The sequence below is a fragment of the Pipra filicauda genome, unplaced genomic scaffold (assembly GCF_003945595.2).
Source record: "Pipra filicauda isolate LSUMZ 115617 unplaced genomic scaffold, ASM394559v2 scaffold697_size288841_pilon, whole genome shotgun sequence".
Classification (NCBI taxonomy): Eukaryota; Metazoa; Chordata; class Aves; order Passeriformes; family Pipridae; genus Pipra; species Pipra filicauda.
The window spans coordinates 221,848-242,129 of NW_024104861.1; the positions used below are offsets into that span (position 1 = coordinate 221,848).

At 39.6% G+C, this 20,282-nt stretch overlaps 1 protein-coding gene across 2 annotated transcripts in view; it reads left to right on the forward strand.

The window, feature by feature from the left end:
* FAM135B (family with sequence similarity 135 member B) overlaps positions 1 to 20,282 on the forward strand; it is a 112,552-nt gene that overhangs the window by 46,594 nt on the left and 45,676 nt on the right. For both annotated transcript variants that reach the window (XM_039388885.1, XM_039388886.1), the window contains one exon: positions 9,674 to 9,800. In XM_039388885.1, the coding sequence (XP_039244819.1) occupies positions 9,674 to 9,800 (127 nt within the window). The remainder of the gene's footprint in view (positions 1 to 9,673; positions 9,801 to 20,282) is intronic.

Consider the following 20,282-nt stretch of genomic DNA (forward strand, 5'->3'; position numbering starts at 1 on the left):
AACAGATGTATTGGTCACGTAATCTGACCAGTGGATGTTTAGGATTGTTTGGAGGCAGCGTTGATGGAAGTGTTCTAGGAGACGCAGGTGGTGGCGGTAGACGACCCATGATTCAGATCCGTATAAGAGAGTAGATAGCAACATATCTATAGACTCAAATGTAAAATTGCAACAGTTCTAGACCCACCCTGAAAATAATTATGTAAAATTAAAATTCACTGCTGCCTTGAAGTTTTCCTGGAAAACCTCTTTGCCTGAAGCACAACTGTGTGCTCACATATGCCCTGTGGACTCAGGTCTTCATACTTTGTTAGATCTGTTGACAAATTAGATACTCTTCCCCAGAGTTCTTTCATGTTGTCTGTATTTAAAGGGAGAAACCAGACAGACCAATTCAGGCTGTTGCCTTCAGGGAAATGTACACTCACAAATAGTTAGGGAAACCTTTCCAGGATGCCTCCCTTGCCTCCTGCTTTTTGACAAGTGAATATTTTGATATTGTTTTTTGTCCTGATTAATAATTCTGAGCTAACAAATATTACATTAGGTTTGAGACTCTGAAGACCTAACTTTTTACCAACCTGAGAACAAATAAAATTCATATTTCTGGGATCATTTGCAAGCTTCTGGATGGAAATTTTGTGATTCAGCCTTTCTAAAGAGTATAACCCTCAGCTTTTTAGTGGGATGCTGCATTCATGGCAGCTGCTAATGGCTCTGTGGATTTACCAAGAAGGTGAGAGGTTGAGTAAGAAGGAGGTGAGACAGACTTGGAGTCAGTTTATCTCCAGCTTTGTTATCAAAGAATTCTAGAATCACAGAATGGTCTGGATTGGAATAGATGTTAAAGATCGTCTCATTCCAACCTCCTGCCGTGGGCAGGGACACTTTCCACTAGACCAGGTTGCTCAGAGTCCCATCCAACCTGTCCTTGAGCAGTGCAAGGGATGGGACATCCACAACTTCCCTGGGCAACCTGTGCCAGGGCCTCATCATTCTCACATTTAAGAAATTCTTCATAAAATCTAATATAAACCTCTCCTCTGTCAATTTAAAGCCATTCCCCCTTGTCCTGTCACTGCATACCCTTGTTAAAAAGTCCCTCTCATACTTTTCTATAAACTACCTTTAGGTAGTTTAGTGCTTTAGTTTATTGCTACAAGGTCACTCTGGAGCCTTTCCTTCTCAAGGCTGAACAACCTCAGCTCTCTCAACCTGTCCTTATAGGAGAAAAGCTCCAGCCTTCTGATGATCTTTGTGGTCTCTTCTGGACCCACTCTTAAGAGGTCTAAAATTTCCCACAATCTCCTGTGCTGATGACTCCAGAGCAGGATGCAGGTCTCCAGGTCTCACAAGGGCAGAGCAGAGGCTCAGAATAATCGCCCTTGACCTGCTGGCCACATTGCCTTTGATGCAATTGGCTTTCTGGGCTGCAAACACAAGCTGTTGGCTCATGTCAAGTTTTTCATCCACCAGAACCCTCAAGTCCTCCTCCACAGGGCTCCTCTCAGTGAGTCTCAGTCTGTACTTGTATCTGGGACTGCCCAAACTCAGATGTAGCACCTTGCACTTGGACTTGTTGAGCCTCGTGAGGTTCTCATGGGCCCACTTATCTCTAGAGTAGTCATTTTTGGTCTAGATGTGGGATGACCAGGAGCGTGGTGTGATGCTTTGGTGCTTGGATCATCTCTCCTGGCTCCTTGGGCAGCTGCATTCCTCTGCAGAGGGAACTCTGAGCAGCAGGGAAGGGACTGGGTGTCTTTTGCTTGTCCTTACTGAGCTGAACTTGGTTAAAAACTCTCACTTTGACCTTTAGAGTTCTCTGACTCCTCTAGAAAGCACCCCAGAAGTGACTGGGGAAGCTGGACCACTTGGAGTCAAACCCAAAACTTTGCTTTCCAGGCAGGAATGCAGTAATAGGGGAGAACTGGGATGTAGGGCTCAGTGGTTTTGATAGTTGTTGTCTTGGCCCAAAATACTGCTCCCCTCACCTGTGTCTTGCCCTACACCCAGACCCTTCCAACAGGACACTGTCAGGGCAGGGCTGGAGCTGGACTGTGGCAGCTCCTTGCCCTCTCTCAGTGACAGCAACCATGTCTGCACCAAATGCTTTTGGCAGCTGCAGATCACAGAGCCGTATTTCAGACTTTTGGGATGTGGGACAAACAGAGGAGAATCTGGAGCAGGAAGTTGGATGGCACTGCTCTCCTAATATCACAGAAGTGACAGTTCTCTTTGGAAAGTTAAAGGCAACCACATTTTACGCAGGATGACACAAGATGAGCCCAACAAGTCTGTCAAAAGATAAACAGAAAAAGTGAACAGTGTTTGAGCTTGAGGCTGTTCCCCTGCTGATGCATTGGCCTTCATTAAATGCTTAAATACCCTTTTAATTCTCTTACCTAAGCTCCAGAGGCTAAATGTGAGCAGACAGCTGCAGGAAGAAGGTGAGGAGGAGAAGGATTTAGGGGTTTTGGACTACAGTTTTCTGATTTGGTTTCTGGCCCGAGGCACTGACTTCTCCCTCAGCTCCCTGTCACTGGCTTCACAACTGGTCCAGTCTGGAAGTGCAACCAGCACTTATTAGCCCAGTCTTAGCTGTTAGGAAAGGTGCTTTGCTCCAACATAGCTCAGACTTCAAGAAATATTTCTGTTTTTCCAAAAGCGAAATGTGCAGATCTGTGGTGTAAGGTCTACTTAGTCTCATGCATGCTGCAAACATAGTGCCTTTCTTATATTGGACTCATTTAAAAAGTAAACAACAAGAAACATGGTTCATTTATTGCATAGACCTCTATACCACTTCCTCCCCCCCCCAAAAAACCCCAACAAAACAAACAAACACCCCAAAAACACCAAGGAAAAAAAAAACAAGTCTTGAAATTGCTACATATAATCAATATCCTTCACCATAGGCAGCTGGCAAACCTGTTTTGCCTTGCTTGCACAAGAAAGGGGTTTAATTTTCTCAGCTTTCTGGATTCTCCTCAGCTTTCTGTTCCTTTCCCCACTTTCATACATAAATTTACATGAAAAACAAAGTAGACTTTCAAGATTTTACTTATTAACATTGAATCCTTAATTGCCCACAATCAAAAGACTGTATGAGAAACAAGAAATATTGGTGGGATCTATGATGGGAAAATAATATAATACAAATTTTGTTGGTGGAGAAACCAAGACACAAATATTCAATGTTTTAATGTCTTTAGCTCCTTCTGCTCCAGAAAGAAGAAACAGAATCAAGGTCACAGAATATTCCAAGGTTTCAGCTCTGCTCCACTGCACTGAGGAATCAGGACAACCCTGGTCATCCTTGAGCGATTTTATCTCACCTAAGTTCTTTTGTTTCCAGGCATCCTGTTCCTCAAAAGCACGACTGATCTATCTATAGATAATACACACACTGTACTGCCCTGTGCATCTTGAATCTGGGTGCAGATTATGCAGGTCACTTTTTCTACAGTTGCAAGAGTGGCTGGCACCTACTTATGGGGAGCTTGCGTCTGAAACTGCACAAATGTAATACTGGGGAGTAAAATTCATAACTTGTTTTCCCTTTCCATCCTATTTACAAATAAATTAATCTGTAGAAAGAAAATGAAATACGCAGTAAAGAGCTATTGCTTCTATGTATGCTTATTAGAAGAATACTGGTTGATATTATTTTCCTCTAAGCACCCCCTCATAACAACTGGATGATTTTTCCTTTGAATTTTCTTTTATTCGGTAGTTTGTTATGCATCTGCAAAGATAAACCTCCCCTTTGACATACCAGTCTCCTGAGTTACCAGCTGAGAAACCACATAAGAAAAAACTGGAAATTTCTGAGTTAAACTTAAAAAAACTGAAAATTAAATATGCCCACATGGCTTTATCTGTTTTCAAATTTTATAGCAATTAAGGTTAAGTTCAGGACAAACGAACTAACATTTTCCAGCAGTCAAAATCTGTAAAGATTTCAGACCAGATTGCCTCCATTTGGGATCTAAGGAGAGATATCTGTTTTCATTAAAAATTTTATTTTAATAAATCTTATCAGTTTTACCCAAAAAGCTCAGAACATTTTACAGCCACTGATTGGTTCATGACTGGGCTTTGCGAACGAAGATTTGGGAAGGCTCTAACCACATTTGTTACAGACATGTTGGTGACTTATGAGGCCAATATGAGATAGACATATCCGATTGCAAAAGGCACAGTAGAAAGACTCTTTAGATGGTATATTCTGCAAGGCATGATTCTTTCTGCATTGCCTTTTCTCCTCAAGGGTGATCCTGCGTGTGTTCTCAAAGGACACAGCTGCGTTATAGATGGTGTTTCTCCAGGCCTCCCGATTTGAGGCCAGAGTAGACCAGTTATGGTGATCAATATGGCCAAGGCTGAGATGTTGTTTCAGGGAGTCCTTGTATCTCCTCTTCGGGGCTCCTCTCTCGCGGCAGCCAGTGGCAAGTTCACCATAAAGCAAGATCTTAGGGAGGTGGTGGTCCTTCATCCTGGAGACGTGTCCTGCCCAACGCAGCTGTGTTCTCATCAACATGGCCTCAATACTTGTGATAACTGCTTGCTCTAGAACAGATGTATTGGTCACATAATCTGACCAGTGGATGTTTAGGATTGTACGGAGGCAGCGTTGATGGAAGCATTCTAGGAGACGCAGTAGATGACCCATGATTTGGAACCATACAAGAGAGTAGACAGCACTATGGCTCTGTAAACACTAATCTTGGTACTTTTCTTCAAGTGTTTATTACGCCATACTCTTTTGTGAAGTTTTCCAAAAGCACTGTATGCCTTTGCTAACCTGTTGTCTATCTCTCCGTCAATCTTACCATCTGAGGAGATGAGGCTGCCTAGGTAATTAAACTGCTGGACTGATTTGAGTTCTGATTGGCCAATGGTGATGTGGGGATGATGGGGGACTTCCAGAGGTGTAGGTTGATGGAGAACCTCTGTCTTCTTTAAGCTGATTTCCAGTCCAAAGAGCTCAGCAACATCTGCAAAGCAGGATGTTAAACGCTGCAGAACTACTTCTGTGTGGGCGACAAGGGCGGCATCATCAGCATAAAGCAGCTCCCGGACAAGATGGTTTAAAATCTTAGTGTGGGCCTTCAGACGCCTTAGATTGAATAGGCTTCCATCAGTACGATATCGAATGTAGATACCGTCCTGATCATTGAGATCTGCCATGGCCCTTTGGAGCATCATGCTAAAGACTGTGAATAGGGTAGGAGCAAGAACGCAGCCTTGTTTCACACCATTCTTAAGTGAAACTCCTTGGGTAAGAGAAATACATGCCTAGAGGAGCACAATCTGTAAACATCCACAGATTATTCTCAAAAATAAGTGACAGATCACCCATGTACCCTATGGCCACATGCCAGTAGTAATTTCCCAAAAGCTATATTAAAGTTTTGAGTTAAAAAATGGAGGGAAATCAGTGTTGTCATTACAATTTTCCTGATGTGTGGGAGTTAGAAGGGAGCTCCTGGTGAAATGCAAACAGCTGGCAGTGGGGGCTGTGAGGGTTTAATTCTGAGGTCTGCTATTTCTATGGGACTGACTTATATTTTTAATTTTTTAAAGAAATAACATTTTATGCATAAGGGACTGAGGGAAAAATAAGTGGTTTCTCCAAGGATCTGGCCTAAATGGGATAAAAGTTCATTTCCTGAACTTCCTCTCCTGATATAGTCACAAGATTGTCATTTCTTGTAATTAGAAATGTGATGATTGTGTGAGGTTTTGTTTGTTTGGGGTTTTTAATTTTTTGCAGTTTGATCCTTTCAAATAGAGCAAGATATTTTTTTTTTCCCAAGGAAGATTCAGATCCCAATCTTCTAATTTTCCTCCCATTCTGCTAAAACCTAAAATTCATGGAAAAAAAAAGTTTTGTTTACCAAAACCAAAACAAAACAAAATTAAAAACTCAAAAAGGTTATTTCTTTTTTGGGGAAATTTAATCTCAAAGAGAACAATGTTATTTTAAACTGCCCTGAATTATTTTTTCTGATTTGCTTCAGTAACACATCTGAATTAACATTTATCAAGGCCAATCCATTTGTTATGCTAAGGAACTGCCATCTCATTTATACGTGAGAGAATTGTCCAAAGATAAAATAAACAGGGAATGATTATTTAATATTTTGTGCTATACAAGAACCAAGAGATGCCACATCCAATTCCCCAACAGGGAGTTCAAAAGAAGCAGAAAGTTCAGAACTTACCACAAGTGCAGTTCGTTCCAAAATGAATGTAAGTTCCAGAGGCCAAGAGTATAAATCAAAAAGGCATGGACACAAATTCATAGAAGGTAACCATGACTGTTGGAAATAATTGAGTACAACCTCTGACTCAGAAAGTTCTTAAATTTTGATTGTTGATATCTTGCAGGCTATAAGAAAGGGAAAAAATGCAGTTTTCAATGCAGTTTACTGTACCATGTGTCCATAGATGGCTGCTGTAATAACTGGGAGACTCCTTTGAAGGATAAAGATGTTGAATCATAGAATCATGGAATGATTTGGGTTGGAAAGTACCTTAAAGATCATCTCGTTCCAACTCCCCTGTCATGGGCAGGGACATCTTCCACTAGACCAGGTTACTCAGAGCCCCATCCAACCTGACCTTGAACACTTCCAGGGATGGAGTGTCCCCAGTTTCTCAAGACAAATTGTTACGGTGCCTCACCATCCATGATCTCATTGATAAGGTCATCAAAAGGCCAACTCAAAAAAAAACCCATAAAACATTTCACCGATAATATTAATAGTCCTGCACGCATGTTAATCCTCTTGGACATGCACCCATTACCTCTTTTGACCTTTTTTATCCAAAATCCAATTAAAAGCTAAGGTTAGCATACTGGATAAGGATCTAAATGTTGATATTAAATCAATGCTATTAAATAGTCTGAATGGACATGTAAGTAAACAAGGTTCATGATTCATACAGATAAACATGTTTGCAGAAATAATTAGAAGAAATAAATACAAAAAAAAGATATAACAAATTGACCTGGTATTGCTAATAAAAATTATCTTCAAGCATAATGTACTTCAGAAAGCATTAGGGGGACCTCGGCAGTTTGTAAGCCTTCCGCTTAAACTTCCCTCAGCATACTGAGGACATTTTGGCATGTTTCCCAAAAAAGGGTTTTGTTTTACAGTGCTATGTGAAATCAATTTCCATAAAACCAACAGATTAAAATCCCTTCTCTGCTGTAAAAGCAAAAGATAAATAAATAAAAAAGGCATTAAAAAGTGCTTTTCTTTAAACCTTTGAAAGCTTTGTTAATATTCAAATGAGGAGCTTTTCATGTGCAGGCAACATTTGTTTAAGCTTCTCTCTCTGATACCACAGCAATCATTTTTTATTTCTGCTTCTTGAGCCTTGCCAGCAGACCAGGGCAGAAAACATCACTCAATAACAGCTGAAATTATTCAGAGCACTGTTTATTTCCTGGCTGTTTGAAATAGTTTTATTTATTTATTTATTTATTTGTTATTTTTATCTTAAATGTTGTGTGTAGGAAACACATGGGAAGATTTCATGCTTCTTAGAAGCAACCAGCTGGAAATTCCTTCGATCACATAAATAAAACATACATAAGCAAGAACAGATATTTGCTACGTTTTTCTACCCCATCATCCCTCTTACGGGATGGTCTTTTTGCCAGTATTTATATATAACAAGCAGCACTTTTGAGCTACAGGTAAGGCAGGGATTTGCATTTAACCCTCTGAAAGTCGTCCAATTCCTAACTTTCCTTGAGATTCTTTTTCTGGCGTTGCACACCTCGCTCTGTTTCACACCAGAAGCTCACATGTTGTTTGAGTATAACAAGTATTGCTGAACCTTTCTTTTGTCTTTAGCATAACTATCATTCCAGAATTCAAGAAATATTTGCACAAAACTCTCAGGCACATGGTGTGATTTTTGGGTGTCCAGGAGTTGGATTTCAGTGATCCTTGTGGGTCGCTTACAGCTCAGGATATTCTATGATTCTTTTTTTATATGTATGCTTCTGTACAGCAGTCAGTGCTCTAATCTGTCCTTAAAAACTGAATCAGGTGTAGATATCAATGAATTAGGCTGATCTGAGCTGAAGTGGCCATGTGATGCACATCTACACAGAGGAACAACCTCAGACTGGAAAGTGTTCCCAGCATGAATGGAACTGCCCTGTGGCTTTTAGTTCTGGTACGTTATGGTTTTAAGATGTTTCTTGTGCTCTCCATCCTGGAAGTTTTTATTCTTTCAAGAAGACCAGGTCTCCTGGGTATGACGTAATTTGGGATGCCTGGATGGGCATCAGGTACCTGTGGATGGTGATCCCAGTTTGGGAGCTGTAACACAAACTCAAGTGGCATTATCCCTGCACTTTGTATGAAGAGCAAATGTGTTTTCCTTCTTTCTCTGCACTTCATTATTTTAGTTCCACCTTTGCCTACATGTTTTTAAAGAACACTTGTGGTTTCTTGCATCACTGTTTGGACTCAGTAATTTGACTCCTTGTATTCACCCCAAGTAGCCTGATTTCCCTCTTGAAATCTTGATACAGTTTATGTACAGCACATGTTCTCCGAGGGACAAACTGTGGGATTATCTTATTTAAATCCAGTTGCTGATGAGGCCTCTCTTTATAGTCCACAATAAGAAATAAGTACTTTGAGGGTACAAGTCCCCTGATCTATTTGATATCACTGCTTCAGAAAGAGGTGACTCATCCCCTGGAAATGCCAATTCCTCTCCAGTGAATATAAAGGCAACCTACATCATTAACTGGGGGGTGTACTTTTGCTCAGATTAACCCAGAGCATGAGCCCTGGCTGTGCATCAGGACTCTAGTGAGCTTGAGGCTGAGTAAACTCCAGTCAAGATATTCCACTCTCAGTGGGTTCAATGGTCTAAGATAGGAGACGTGCAGCCAGAAGGGAACACTGACCATAATAGTCAGCACTGAGAGGTAATGTCCACAACACCCAAACACCAAAACAACTTACATTCTGTCAGGATTTTGAGGAAGAATTTGGATAACAGTGAATTCATGTTGCACCAAGGATATTGGAGAACATTTCCCAGATGAATGGACTGCATCCAGCAAAAACAAATGTAGCTTTGGGGCTGTAGTCTTGTCATTTGGTGCTGGAAGCTAATGTCATGGGACAGTGAGAAGTGGGGACTAAACTTCCAATCTATAATAATAAGTTTGGGATGAGCTATAGAAGATATTTATAGATAAGAGAGGTCATGCACAACTCAAAGGTTAAAGCAAGAGAGAAAGTTATTACATCCATCAAGGTGCAAGCTGATGAGAAGTTGGATAAGAGTATTTATCTGTGTGGATAGATGGAAAGGTTGTGTTGGTGAGATGTTATGCTGGAAAAAGATCTGTATGAGAGAAGAGAAAGGAATGAGTTAGACATAACACTCAAACCACTCATCTGAATGTTTAGGAAACAAACTTGAGCCAGTGATGTCCAGCACACTCGACAATGATCATTTTTAAGAGAAACATGAATTTACAATGTCAATTTGAAATTAATAAAAGCAAAACCCAGCACCACCAAAAGTGCAATATTTTCTAAGGAAGGAAATAATACTGGGACAACGACTCTTCTCTAACAATATTCCTTTAATTAGTTTTTCTTCTCAATTTTTCTTCTTATAGTTTCGCTCGTCCAGGGAAAGGTTCTTGGCTTGGTAAAGGCAACCTGGAAGCGGGACCAGACCAGTCCAGTATGTCTTTAGAAAATCTAGTGTTTGGAGCTGGCTACTGCAAACCCACTTCTTCAGAGGTAAGGAGGATGAAAAATGATGTCTTACTTCCATTGGATCACTCCGAGTGTCCCTATTACCTGTGGAGAACTTGTCATGGTTGTGTATTTCTAGTAGAGGGATTTTATTGGAAGAAGAAACCCTCAAACATTTCTGCATGAACTAGCTGGCACTTGGATATACAGTCCCTTGGTGTTCAGAAAGTTCAAGATGTGTGGATATATACCCCCATTGCCAATGGCACTTTTAAGACAGGATTCACCTGATCAAGTGTCTGCTTGAAGATGAAATTGAATATTCAGGAAGAGGTCCTGGCTTTCAGGTTTTGTGTAGGACAGCCAGAGGACTTGAGTCGTTATTAAGGATGTTGTACAGAAAGGTTTTGTGTCCTGAGTATTGAGTATTGTGTGTGTTGGTGATGGGGTGTTGTACACATTGCCTTACCCATGACAGGTCCCACAGTTAGTGTGTGCCTTTGAGAGAGAGCTCATTGTGCAATTTTTAGCAGAAAGTTGTTTGTTTGAAAAATAATGATTAATTGGGGTTTTTTTTTTTGCTTTGTTCCTTTTTTTTTTCTTTTTTTTTTTTTAAGCACTTGCCGTGGAGTGTTTTGTTGTGGGTATGTTTTGTTTTGTTCTTTTTTTCTTTTTTGTCAGAAACGTTTCCTCAGATCTAGAAACTCAGCCCAGAATATTGCAATAATTAACCTGTTAGGGAACCATGATTCAAGGTTTCTGATTAACATGCTGCCCTCAGCTTCCCTCAGGCTTTCTTGTCAAAGCTGTTTTTTATAAATATTTAAAACATCCAAGCCTAGAGCGGCTGGTGCAGAAGAACTACCAGGGCTGAGAGAATGTTTGGCCTGAAGCTGCTATCCGAAACATTGGGTCAGTGTATGCTTTTGGCAAACAAACTGACCTCAACCTCTGTCTCTCTGGTAGGCAGTCACATCATAGACGTTTAAATAGCTGATTCAAATATTTATTTTGTAGATTAATCTGTGTACATCTCTGTACATCACACAAAAGAGATTTCTTTTGAGAGTGGTACCTACTTTTCAGATCTCTATTGTAAGAAGAGAGATGGAAAAGCTAACTGCACTCCCATTTTTGCTTTTAATCTCCCTGGAAAAATCTTGTTCTGTTGTGATTAGGAAAAACCTTATTGCTTTCCCAAATTTCTTCCTTAGCTGGACACTATTTTCTACTCATCTCTGTTGACTAATCGTCTTTTTTTTTGGTTTGATTGTGGTTTTTTTTTAATGAGGTGTGTTTTTTTGTTTGCTTGGTTTTTTGTTTGGTTGTGGGGTTTTTTTGTTTTGTCTTGTGGGGTTTTTTTTGTTTGTTGGTTTGGTTTGGTTTGGTTTGGGTTTTTTTTGTGACAGTATAATTGTGGTGAGTTGACCTTGATTGGAAGTCAGGTGCCCACCAAGTCACTCTATCCCTTCCCTCCTTAACTGGACAGGGTAGGATCAAGGAACTTTGTGGGTAAAGTCAGTTTAATGAAGCAAACCCAAGAGCCACGTGCAGAAGCAAAGGAAACTGAAAGATTTATTCTCTCCTTCCCATCAGCAGGTGATGTCCAGCCACTTCCTAGGAAGTGGGGCTTCAGTAGTGTAGTAGTTTCTCTGGAAGACAAATGTCATAATAGTGAATGCTCCCCCTTCTCCTCCTTTTTCTTAGCTTTCATTGCTCAGCAGATGTCATATGGAATGGAACATCCCTTTGCTCAATTCGGGTCAGCTGTCCCAGCTATGTCTCCTCCCAAGATCTGCACACCCCCATCCTACTGATGGGGAGTGGAATGTTGGAGAGACAACGCTGATGCTGTGCCATCTCTGCCCAGCAGTAACCAAAACACTGGTGTGACACCAACACCTTTGTAGCTACTGATGCACAGCACAGGCTGTGAGGGCTACCATGGGGAGAGATAACTCCATCCCAGTCAGACCCCATACAATAATTATTATCTTGGCAGGTGACCTACGACATACCAAAATGAAAGGCCTCTCTCAAGAACTGGCTTTAGCACACTGCTGCCCTGCAGTCATCAGAATGCCACACACCAAACCATCATAAATAAAATGCTGCATGGCCCACGTGGTCAGATGTGCATTTGCTTAGCTTCAGAAACCTCCATAAGTCATGGCATCTGTTCTTGAGCTGAGCATTTTAATTTAATAGAATGTGATGGCCTTTTTACCTATGCTGTCCATGATGTATGATAATGAGCAAAGGATATTTCTCTTAGTTTAACATAAAAAATAAAAATTCGGAGCTAAAAAGAACCTATTGTGAGAGTAAACCTAATTCCAAACAAGGGCCATGTGACTGCTGGTTTATATGGGACTTTATATCAAGCCATAAGGGATTGAAGGAAGAGGAGAAATATTAATTCTTACGGTGTTACAATGCTTTTCACTGGGTCAAGTTTTCTTCCCTTTGCAACCTTGTAGATTCCATTCCAGATTGTTTGAATGTGTTTGTTAAATGTAACTTCAACTGGACTATAGACATTTCCAAATTTGGGAAATTTTGCAGTCACTGCCACTGGGCATGAGAATGGATCCTACTCTTTTCATTAGATGAAAAAATAAGCTTGCAGACCTCTCTGCTCACTTTTTACATATTTTTATTTGGACCTTGCCTACTGCATTTTCAAATTATTAACTGTTGAATATCTTAATTCAAAATATACCACAGTTATATTTTTGTTTGTAAACTTCTCTGATTCAATGCAACTGGCTAAATCTGGGCTAGGACAATTAATGTATTTCATCTTCCAAGGCTGACAAAGCTTCACTGAGAGGCAGGACATGGGAACATTACAGGGATGTTGGTTAGTTCCTTTTTATGTCATAAACTTCTGTGAAACAGTTAATGTTGCTCTGTCCTGTTTTTTTCATTTGTTTTGTTCTGTTTTCATTTCTGCAGATATGAGTTTGGATCCTTCTATTTTTCATGTACATTTCTGTGTTTTTCTTGATCTGAGAAGTCTCTAGGCTTAATGTCTTAAAATACATCTCATGGGCAAGTGTCTTCTGTTTAGTATCTTTTCAGTTTACTGTAAGACTGCAAATAGCCAAGACTTTCTTATTCAAGCTTTAGCTATTGTGAGTAAACCTAAAAGAGCTTTTTTCTCTGACAGCTGCAGATAGATAATATTTCCAGAATACTTTCCAGAATATTACATTTGAGCAGAAGCTTGTAAGGGGTAGGAACTCTAAATCATTTCTATTGCACTCTTTTCCTGAGGTCAAGATGTAAAACCCCACAAAGTAGTAGTTTCTTGTGTCTGAGGCACTTACTAACTCCACAGTTTATGCAGTTTCATAGGTTTGACATAAATTGTACAAATCTGTGAAGCAGCCTAGCTCCCAAAAATAAATTTTGTTCTCACTAGTGTCATGATATGAAGTAGATGGTCTAGTGGCATGGTCTATTTGGTTTATGTGGCAAGGTTTTGGTACCAGAGAGAGATGGGATGAGGGGAGGCTTTTTTCCAGAGAAACAAGAACCTTCCACCACATTATATAGAAACAACTCCAACTGGTTCCAAGGTGGACCCACTGCTGGCCAAAGCTGAGCCCATCAGCAACAACTGTAGAACCACTTTGATAACATATTTAAGAAAGGGTAAAAACCACTGCCCAGCAGCTGTGAGACAGAAGAGTGAGAAAATGAGAAAGAAACACCTATCCAAGCACCAATGTCAGTGAAGGAGGAAGAAAGGAGTTGCTCCAGGTGTCAGAGCAGATTTCCCTTCAGCCTGTGGTAAAGACACAGGTTATCCCACTGCAGCCTTGGAAAGCCCCATGCCAGAGAGAGCCCCATGCCACAGGTGGCTGTGCCCTGGAGGAAGGTGGTAGAATGAGAACTTTCTCATTCTACGCTGTTTAATTGGTAATAAGTTCTATTAATTCCACCCAGCAGAGTCTGTTTTGGCCATGGCAGTAATTGGTCAGTGATCTCCCTGTCCTTACTTTGACTCTTGAGCTTTTTGTTGTGTTTTTTTCTCTGTCCTGTTGAAGAAGGGTAGTGGTACAGTGGCTTAGTCCACCCACACCATATGGTTTAGACAAGATTTGAACACAGTAGTGTAGTGACTGGATTTACAGTAGTGCTAATCCCTTGGGAAAGCCAGAAATGTGCTGAAATCTGGAGTTATGACTACCAAGTTATGTTTCTTAGACATCTCTTGAAGACAAAGCAGAAGACACTCACCTTGACATGTCATCTTTAGGTCATACTTTCCATTTTCCCTCTTTCTTCCTTATAAAACATAGATGCATCAGAGAGTTAATTCTCTTTTTAGGCCCACAGACTGACTGCGGAAGTGCTCATCCTGTTTACATCATTGACTTGCTTTTCCCTTATTGAAAAGGCAAGTGACTGCCTAAAGAAAGTCCATATCAATCAGCTCTTTTTGTCTCTTCCTGAGCTAATTTTCAGCATTTGGGCTGCTGAGGTGCCACTGCTTAATAATAGATCCTGAAGGCTCCTCGTTCTGCACTTCTGACTTCTCAGTGCAGAGACTAATTAAATGTCAGCAGCTCTGGACTGTACATACACATTTCCCCTAGTTCTCCCCAAGTGACTTCTGAACATCACTGACAGTTTCCTCATCTCCTGGCTTAGCAGAATAGTTATAATAATTAATCCTATTTAAACCTTGGATTTTTTTTTTTTTTTTTAAGTCTTCCTGTCTCTTCCCAGTCCTCTACTCGACAAAGGCGGATCTTCCCTTTCTCCATTCCTCCTTTCTTCTCTCTCTAATACTTTCTGTCTATCTATACTACACTCTTCCTTTCAAGCACAGTTAAGACAACAAAGATATTATTATTGAAATAATATTTTTTGTTGTTAGATAAATACAAAGGAAGACACTTTAGTGGTCAAAAAAATAGTAGAGAATAATCTACAGAATAATAAAATGTGCTAGGACTTTCTCAAGTTGTCTTCAGCCCATAACCTATTCTCACGGGGAATATACATCACAGTAGGTGTGTTCAAAATAGGATCATATCTACTGCATTCTTGGGAGATCTAGTGGAATGAAGCAGCCTCATGAGCTGTGTGTGACTAGCTTCCCTTGGGGGCATCTGAGTTCCTTTTTGGGTCTACTAAATTGTTTTTTCCTGTGAGGAAGTTCAAGGGTTTTTTTGGATGTTATAAGATTTGTATCTCAATGCCACACTGACTCATGCTTTCGGGTGATCTCAACAGCCATAAGAGATGGACACTGAAAACTTTCAACAACTACTACATCTACAAAAAAATAAAATGTTCCTTGCAGAACTGCAAATGGAGTGGTCACTTACACTTCAGGATTCTTATGCCTTACCCAGTACAATAAACCCCTTCTCTATCCACTGTTGTCAGCTTGGTTTAGTGTCTTTGTAATAGTGTGCATCAAATGCCTGCTGTGTTATAATCAAGTTGAGTCAATGACATTCTGGGAATTATTAATAAACTGTACTCACAGTAATCTTATTTTCATTTGGCTAACAGTTGCACTGCAGATAAATTGACTTCTAAGTAATCAGATTGATTAATCATATGACTTCCCATTAATAATGTGCTGATGTTTGATGAGAAGTGTTCTTCTTTCATCTAGCATTGAGACAGCAATCCCAAAAGACATGAAGTTTATGCCTGGCATAACACAAGAACTAGGAGTGTCATTCAAATAAAATTTCATTGATTATAAGAGTTCTTTTCCACAGACAGTTTGCTAATATTTTCATCTTTTCAGCAACATATGCAAAACCTGGGTTCTTCCAGCCTAGCACCAAAACATTATTCAAACCCACATTTTTATGTCACATAAGAGTCATCTGTGGTTTAGTCTTCTTTTTTTCTGTATAGTTATGGCATTTTGATCAACTAGTTTACTTTTTCATCTCTTGAAGAAGGAAGACCCTGAGATTAGGTCAGTGGATAAGAGCATGGAACTAAAAACACCAAGGCTGTGGATTTGACATGTACTGGCCATTCCCTGAAGAGTTGGATTCAATGATCCTTGTGGGTCCCTTCCAACTCAGAATGTTCTGTGATTCTGTGAAGACTGTGCATCAGAGAAGAGCCCAGATAAGATCCGTTGTGGGAACTGTAATATGTCCTGAAATCTCAGTTTGACTGGGAGGAGAGCATAGCTGTGAAAGTCATTCATCTATAGACAAAGGAACCTTAATGTAGAGACTCATCTTATCCTTTTTTTTTTCTTTTTGTATTTATTATACTGACGCAGCATCCATCTTTCTAACATTATTCAATTGTTCCTTCTTTTTTTTTTCATGGCACTTTCATGGTCATTTGCATGACCCCAAAACAAAATTTTATGAGAGATATAGAGAGAAGGAGAGAAAGGGAGGGTGGGAAAGGGGAAGGCTGAAGGAGAAGGTATGGGTGAAGGAAAGTAAGGCAAGGCAAGGACAAAAAGAGGTACTAATTTTATAAAAGAACTAAAATTCTGCAAAGGACTAAAACTCTCCTGTTTCTTTTGAAAGAAAGGGTGATGTGAATTTTGCTTTTTTCTCTCCCTTTTCAGAAAACTTACAGAGGTTCTCTATCTCCTGGTAAAATAAAAAAGGGACCTGATGTGTCTGGAGGGCTTTGAAGTTGCCAAAACTTTATTTAATTTCTTTTTTTTGTTGTTTTTCTTAACTTTGTACCAAGGGTGATGTTTTACAAGCAATGTCTAATTATTTACAAACTCAAAGCATTGTTAAGATTCTGATTTTATCAATTTAGAACTTGAGTGTGTAAGATCCCTGGAAGTGTTCAAGGACTGGGGTTTAAGCGACTTGGTCTAGTGGAAGGTGTCCCTGCTCATGGCAGGGTGCTGGAACAAGGTGATCTTTAAGGTCCTGTTCAACTGAAACCATGCTGTGGTTCTAAGATAGTTGATACATATCATTTAACTTCTTTTTTTTTTTTAATAAAAAAATTTAAAATCCTAATATTTAAAATAACTTTTATTTGTAATTACTCCATGTAGCTAATCCAGACTGCAGAAGTGTAGTGTACCTCAGGATTTCATCTGGAATTGTTAATTTTACATGGAAATGGCTTTAGTTTTCATGTCAGACTTCTCTGCTTTGGTGTGTGTAATGGCAGGCATTTCTTTCATGTGTTTTTAATGGGTGGTTTTAAAAGATTCCTTGGGTGTCTTGCTGATGCCAGCGGTGATTAGTTGTGATTGGGACTCCAGCGTATGTCCAACACACAATTATTCTAAAACAGTAAGAGAGCTGATATAGTGCTCTTTATAAGGTATAATGACAAGTATCTTTAATCAGTGTGTTCAGGGCACCATTTGTGATAATTACTGATGAGGTCTTTAATCTTCCGTCGCCTGAAGATAAATGGCTGATCTTTAGAAAGAACTAAAAGGTTTTCTAGCTGTAGCAGAAAACATGGTAACTAATAATGTGACAATAACTGGTTTGTTTAATCATTGGCATATTTCTTTTCTGTGGTCGTTACTTTTTGATCTGGCATATGCAGAGTACGGCAAGGTAATGATGTTCATTATGATAGAGTTCAAAACTGAGATTAATTTGGGTTTAGGCCTGAAACATGGTGTTGAAAAAGCTCTGCAACATTTTTGTTGTGGGTGTTCAATGAAAATGTTATGAAATCATCTGGATATTCTTGTGAGAATTCAGATAGGAGGGTGATGGAGTCTTGTTCTGGACAAAATCCTCAGGAATTGCTCATATTGGACTGAAAATTTATTCCTTTTGTAAAGCATTAGAATTTGCACTTTTCAATTCAGTTTTTTACTATTTTTTGCTTATGTATTGGGAAGAATCAGTCTCCTGCATTCTCTTTCCAAATCTTCCTATTTCTCTGCAGACCACTGTGAAAAAGTAAATCACACCTAGACTTGTATAACTGAAAACAGTTTTATTATGGTTAATTTAGAGAGTTGTGAATAGGGTGGTAAAAGGCACACTAAGCATGGAGAATTTCTTTCTCTTTTACAACTACCATTACAGTGATATACTGAAGAATTTATTTGACTCCTCTCACCAAAATTTCTCACTTTGAGGCTGAAATCCACTGGTGTGGCTTGTACAGTCATTTACTTGGCCGACATTCTTGCAATTCAAGTTTTTCCTCTCTACTGATTTCAGCTTTGATTTTTCAAGAAATTTATAGGAGGGAGCTTGGGAGATTTGTTTTTTTTTTTTTTTTTCCTTTCTTTCCTGAAGTGCAGGGGCAGCAGAAACAGCCTTTCTGCTCCTCACTTCAGGAATCAGACTTGGCTGTTCTCTAACTTTTGAAAGAGCGCTCTATGATTCACTTCTTCTTTCTTGTCAGTATTTTTTCCCAGTGGTACTTGGTTGAAAAATCATGTTCGTACGCCCTAAAGAACACTACAATAATTCCTACTGACTGATGATGAGAGAATTCTTGAAGGGAGACCTAATCAACTCTCATAACTTCTGAGCTGATGGCCTTTCCAGCAGGGGTAGAAATGCCAACAACATCACAGTCCAGATCCGTCATCTGGAAGCCAATCCTTTGCTATTGGCAAGTATCCCAGACTGCAGCTCTGGGACTGGGGAATGAGAAAAGAGATTCCCTCTTTTTCCAACCACTTTGTCTTGTTTTGTGGAAACAAATCTTCAAGTGACAGCAAAAGCCTATACCTCTGTTCACAGTCATCATGTCTGTCCTAATGATCCAAGAAACAGTTTCACAGCTGATAAGAATTAAAAGTTTTGGTGCAGTGCTTGGCAGGAACACTTAGAAGTGCAGTCCCTGCAATTTCAATTTGTGCAAAAACGACTGACACTGCGCCAGTGATCTCACAAATTCTCCAAGGATCAGACAAGTTTCAGCAGTTCTGACAAAAAGAAAAGAATAGGCTAAGAGAATAGAGATGGGTCAGTGTGTTATGATTCTCAAAAGTATTGCCAAATGGAGACAGAGGTGAATTACATTAGACAGAAGTTCAGCTAATATAGATAAAGCAATTTTTTTTAAAATTTCATGGAAAGATAAGAGTAATTTTAGAAGATCTTCAGTACAAGAATAACTTCTGAAGATGACTTAATCACATGTTCTGAATCTGTATTCAAGTGTTGTGGTGAGTGGCAAAAAAAAAACAAACAAAAAAACAATTTAGATTGTAATTGGGTAATGCTTTGAGGAAGCTCTTTGCATAACCAGGAAAAGTGTGTAAGTATTCATGCAGTTACATATATGAGTATTTAGATAAGAATATGGGTCTAAAGATTTGTTTAGGGTAAGCCAGACACAGTCATGTGTATGAGCTTCCACTACTTCTTTGACTAGCATAAACCTTGAGAAATCAAGCTTCCAGTCAGCCAGATTTTAAAGCAGTATTTATCTCTGCTGTTCCCAGCTTTACAGTATGGTATTTGAATAGCATCTGATGTATTGTTAATGTCTGTGCACTCAGTCACTGCATGATCCCAGGTTATCTGGGTGTGTCATGAAGTGTGTCATTCATCTGTAGCCTCCAGTTCCTAGCAGGTCAGATAAAGCCAACAGTCTACTCCCATCACTTTTCCTCCTTGTCCTGTTCATAGACTCACAGAATGGTTTGGGTTGGAAGAACCTTTTAAGGTCATCTGCTGTAATCTCCCTGCAATGAGCAGGGACATCGTCAACTAGATGAGGTGGCTCATAGCCCTGTCAAACCTGGCCTTAAATGTTTCCACGGATGGGACATCTACCACCTCTCTGGGCACCCTGGTCCAGTGTCTCAGCACCCTCATCATAAAAAATGCCATCCTTGTATCTAGTCTGAATGTACCTTCTCTTAGTTTTAAACCATTACTCTTTGTCCTATTGCAACAGGCCCTACCAAAAAGTCTGTCCCTATCTTTAAGTCCCCATTAAGCATTGAAAGCCTGCTATAAAGACTCCCAAGATATTTCCAAACTCTTTTCATGTGCAAGATAAAGCCATAAAGTCAGTTGAAGGCACTATATGTCTACTCTTTGATGACCCAAGGCAAAAGCAATTGTCATCTCTCAGGTTTTTATTGATGCAATCAACAATGTCTCTGTTGGAATAAGGTCTACCTGGCATTAGTAGACAGAATTGGTTGATGAGAAGCAGGGGGGAAAGGCTGAGCAGGACAGAGGGGAGCACCCCAAAGCAGTGTTAAGTCATATTTTTTGCAGGTGATAAAACTCTGTTTTTGATCTATGTATTAGGTTTCTTTTGTAAACAAACACAGTTTGACTCTCCAGAGCTGTCAGTCAGTCAATCTCTTTCTCCTCTACTAAACTCATTAAAAGTATTTTATTTAAAACCATAAAGTGAAGGCCTGCAGAATAAATGGTAAGCTACTCATAGCTCATGAAATTTGATTGTCTCTGAGTGTAAATTACTTGAGGGCTGGTATATGTACTATGCATAATACTGGAGGTATCTACTAGGCTAGGAAAATGAACCTGTGAAAATATAATAGTTATACAAATTTATACAGTTCCAGCTATTCAAAAGTGGCCCATTTTA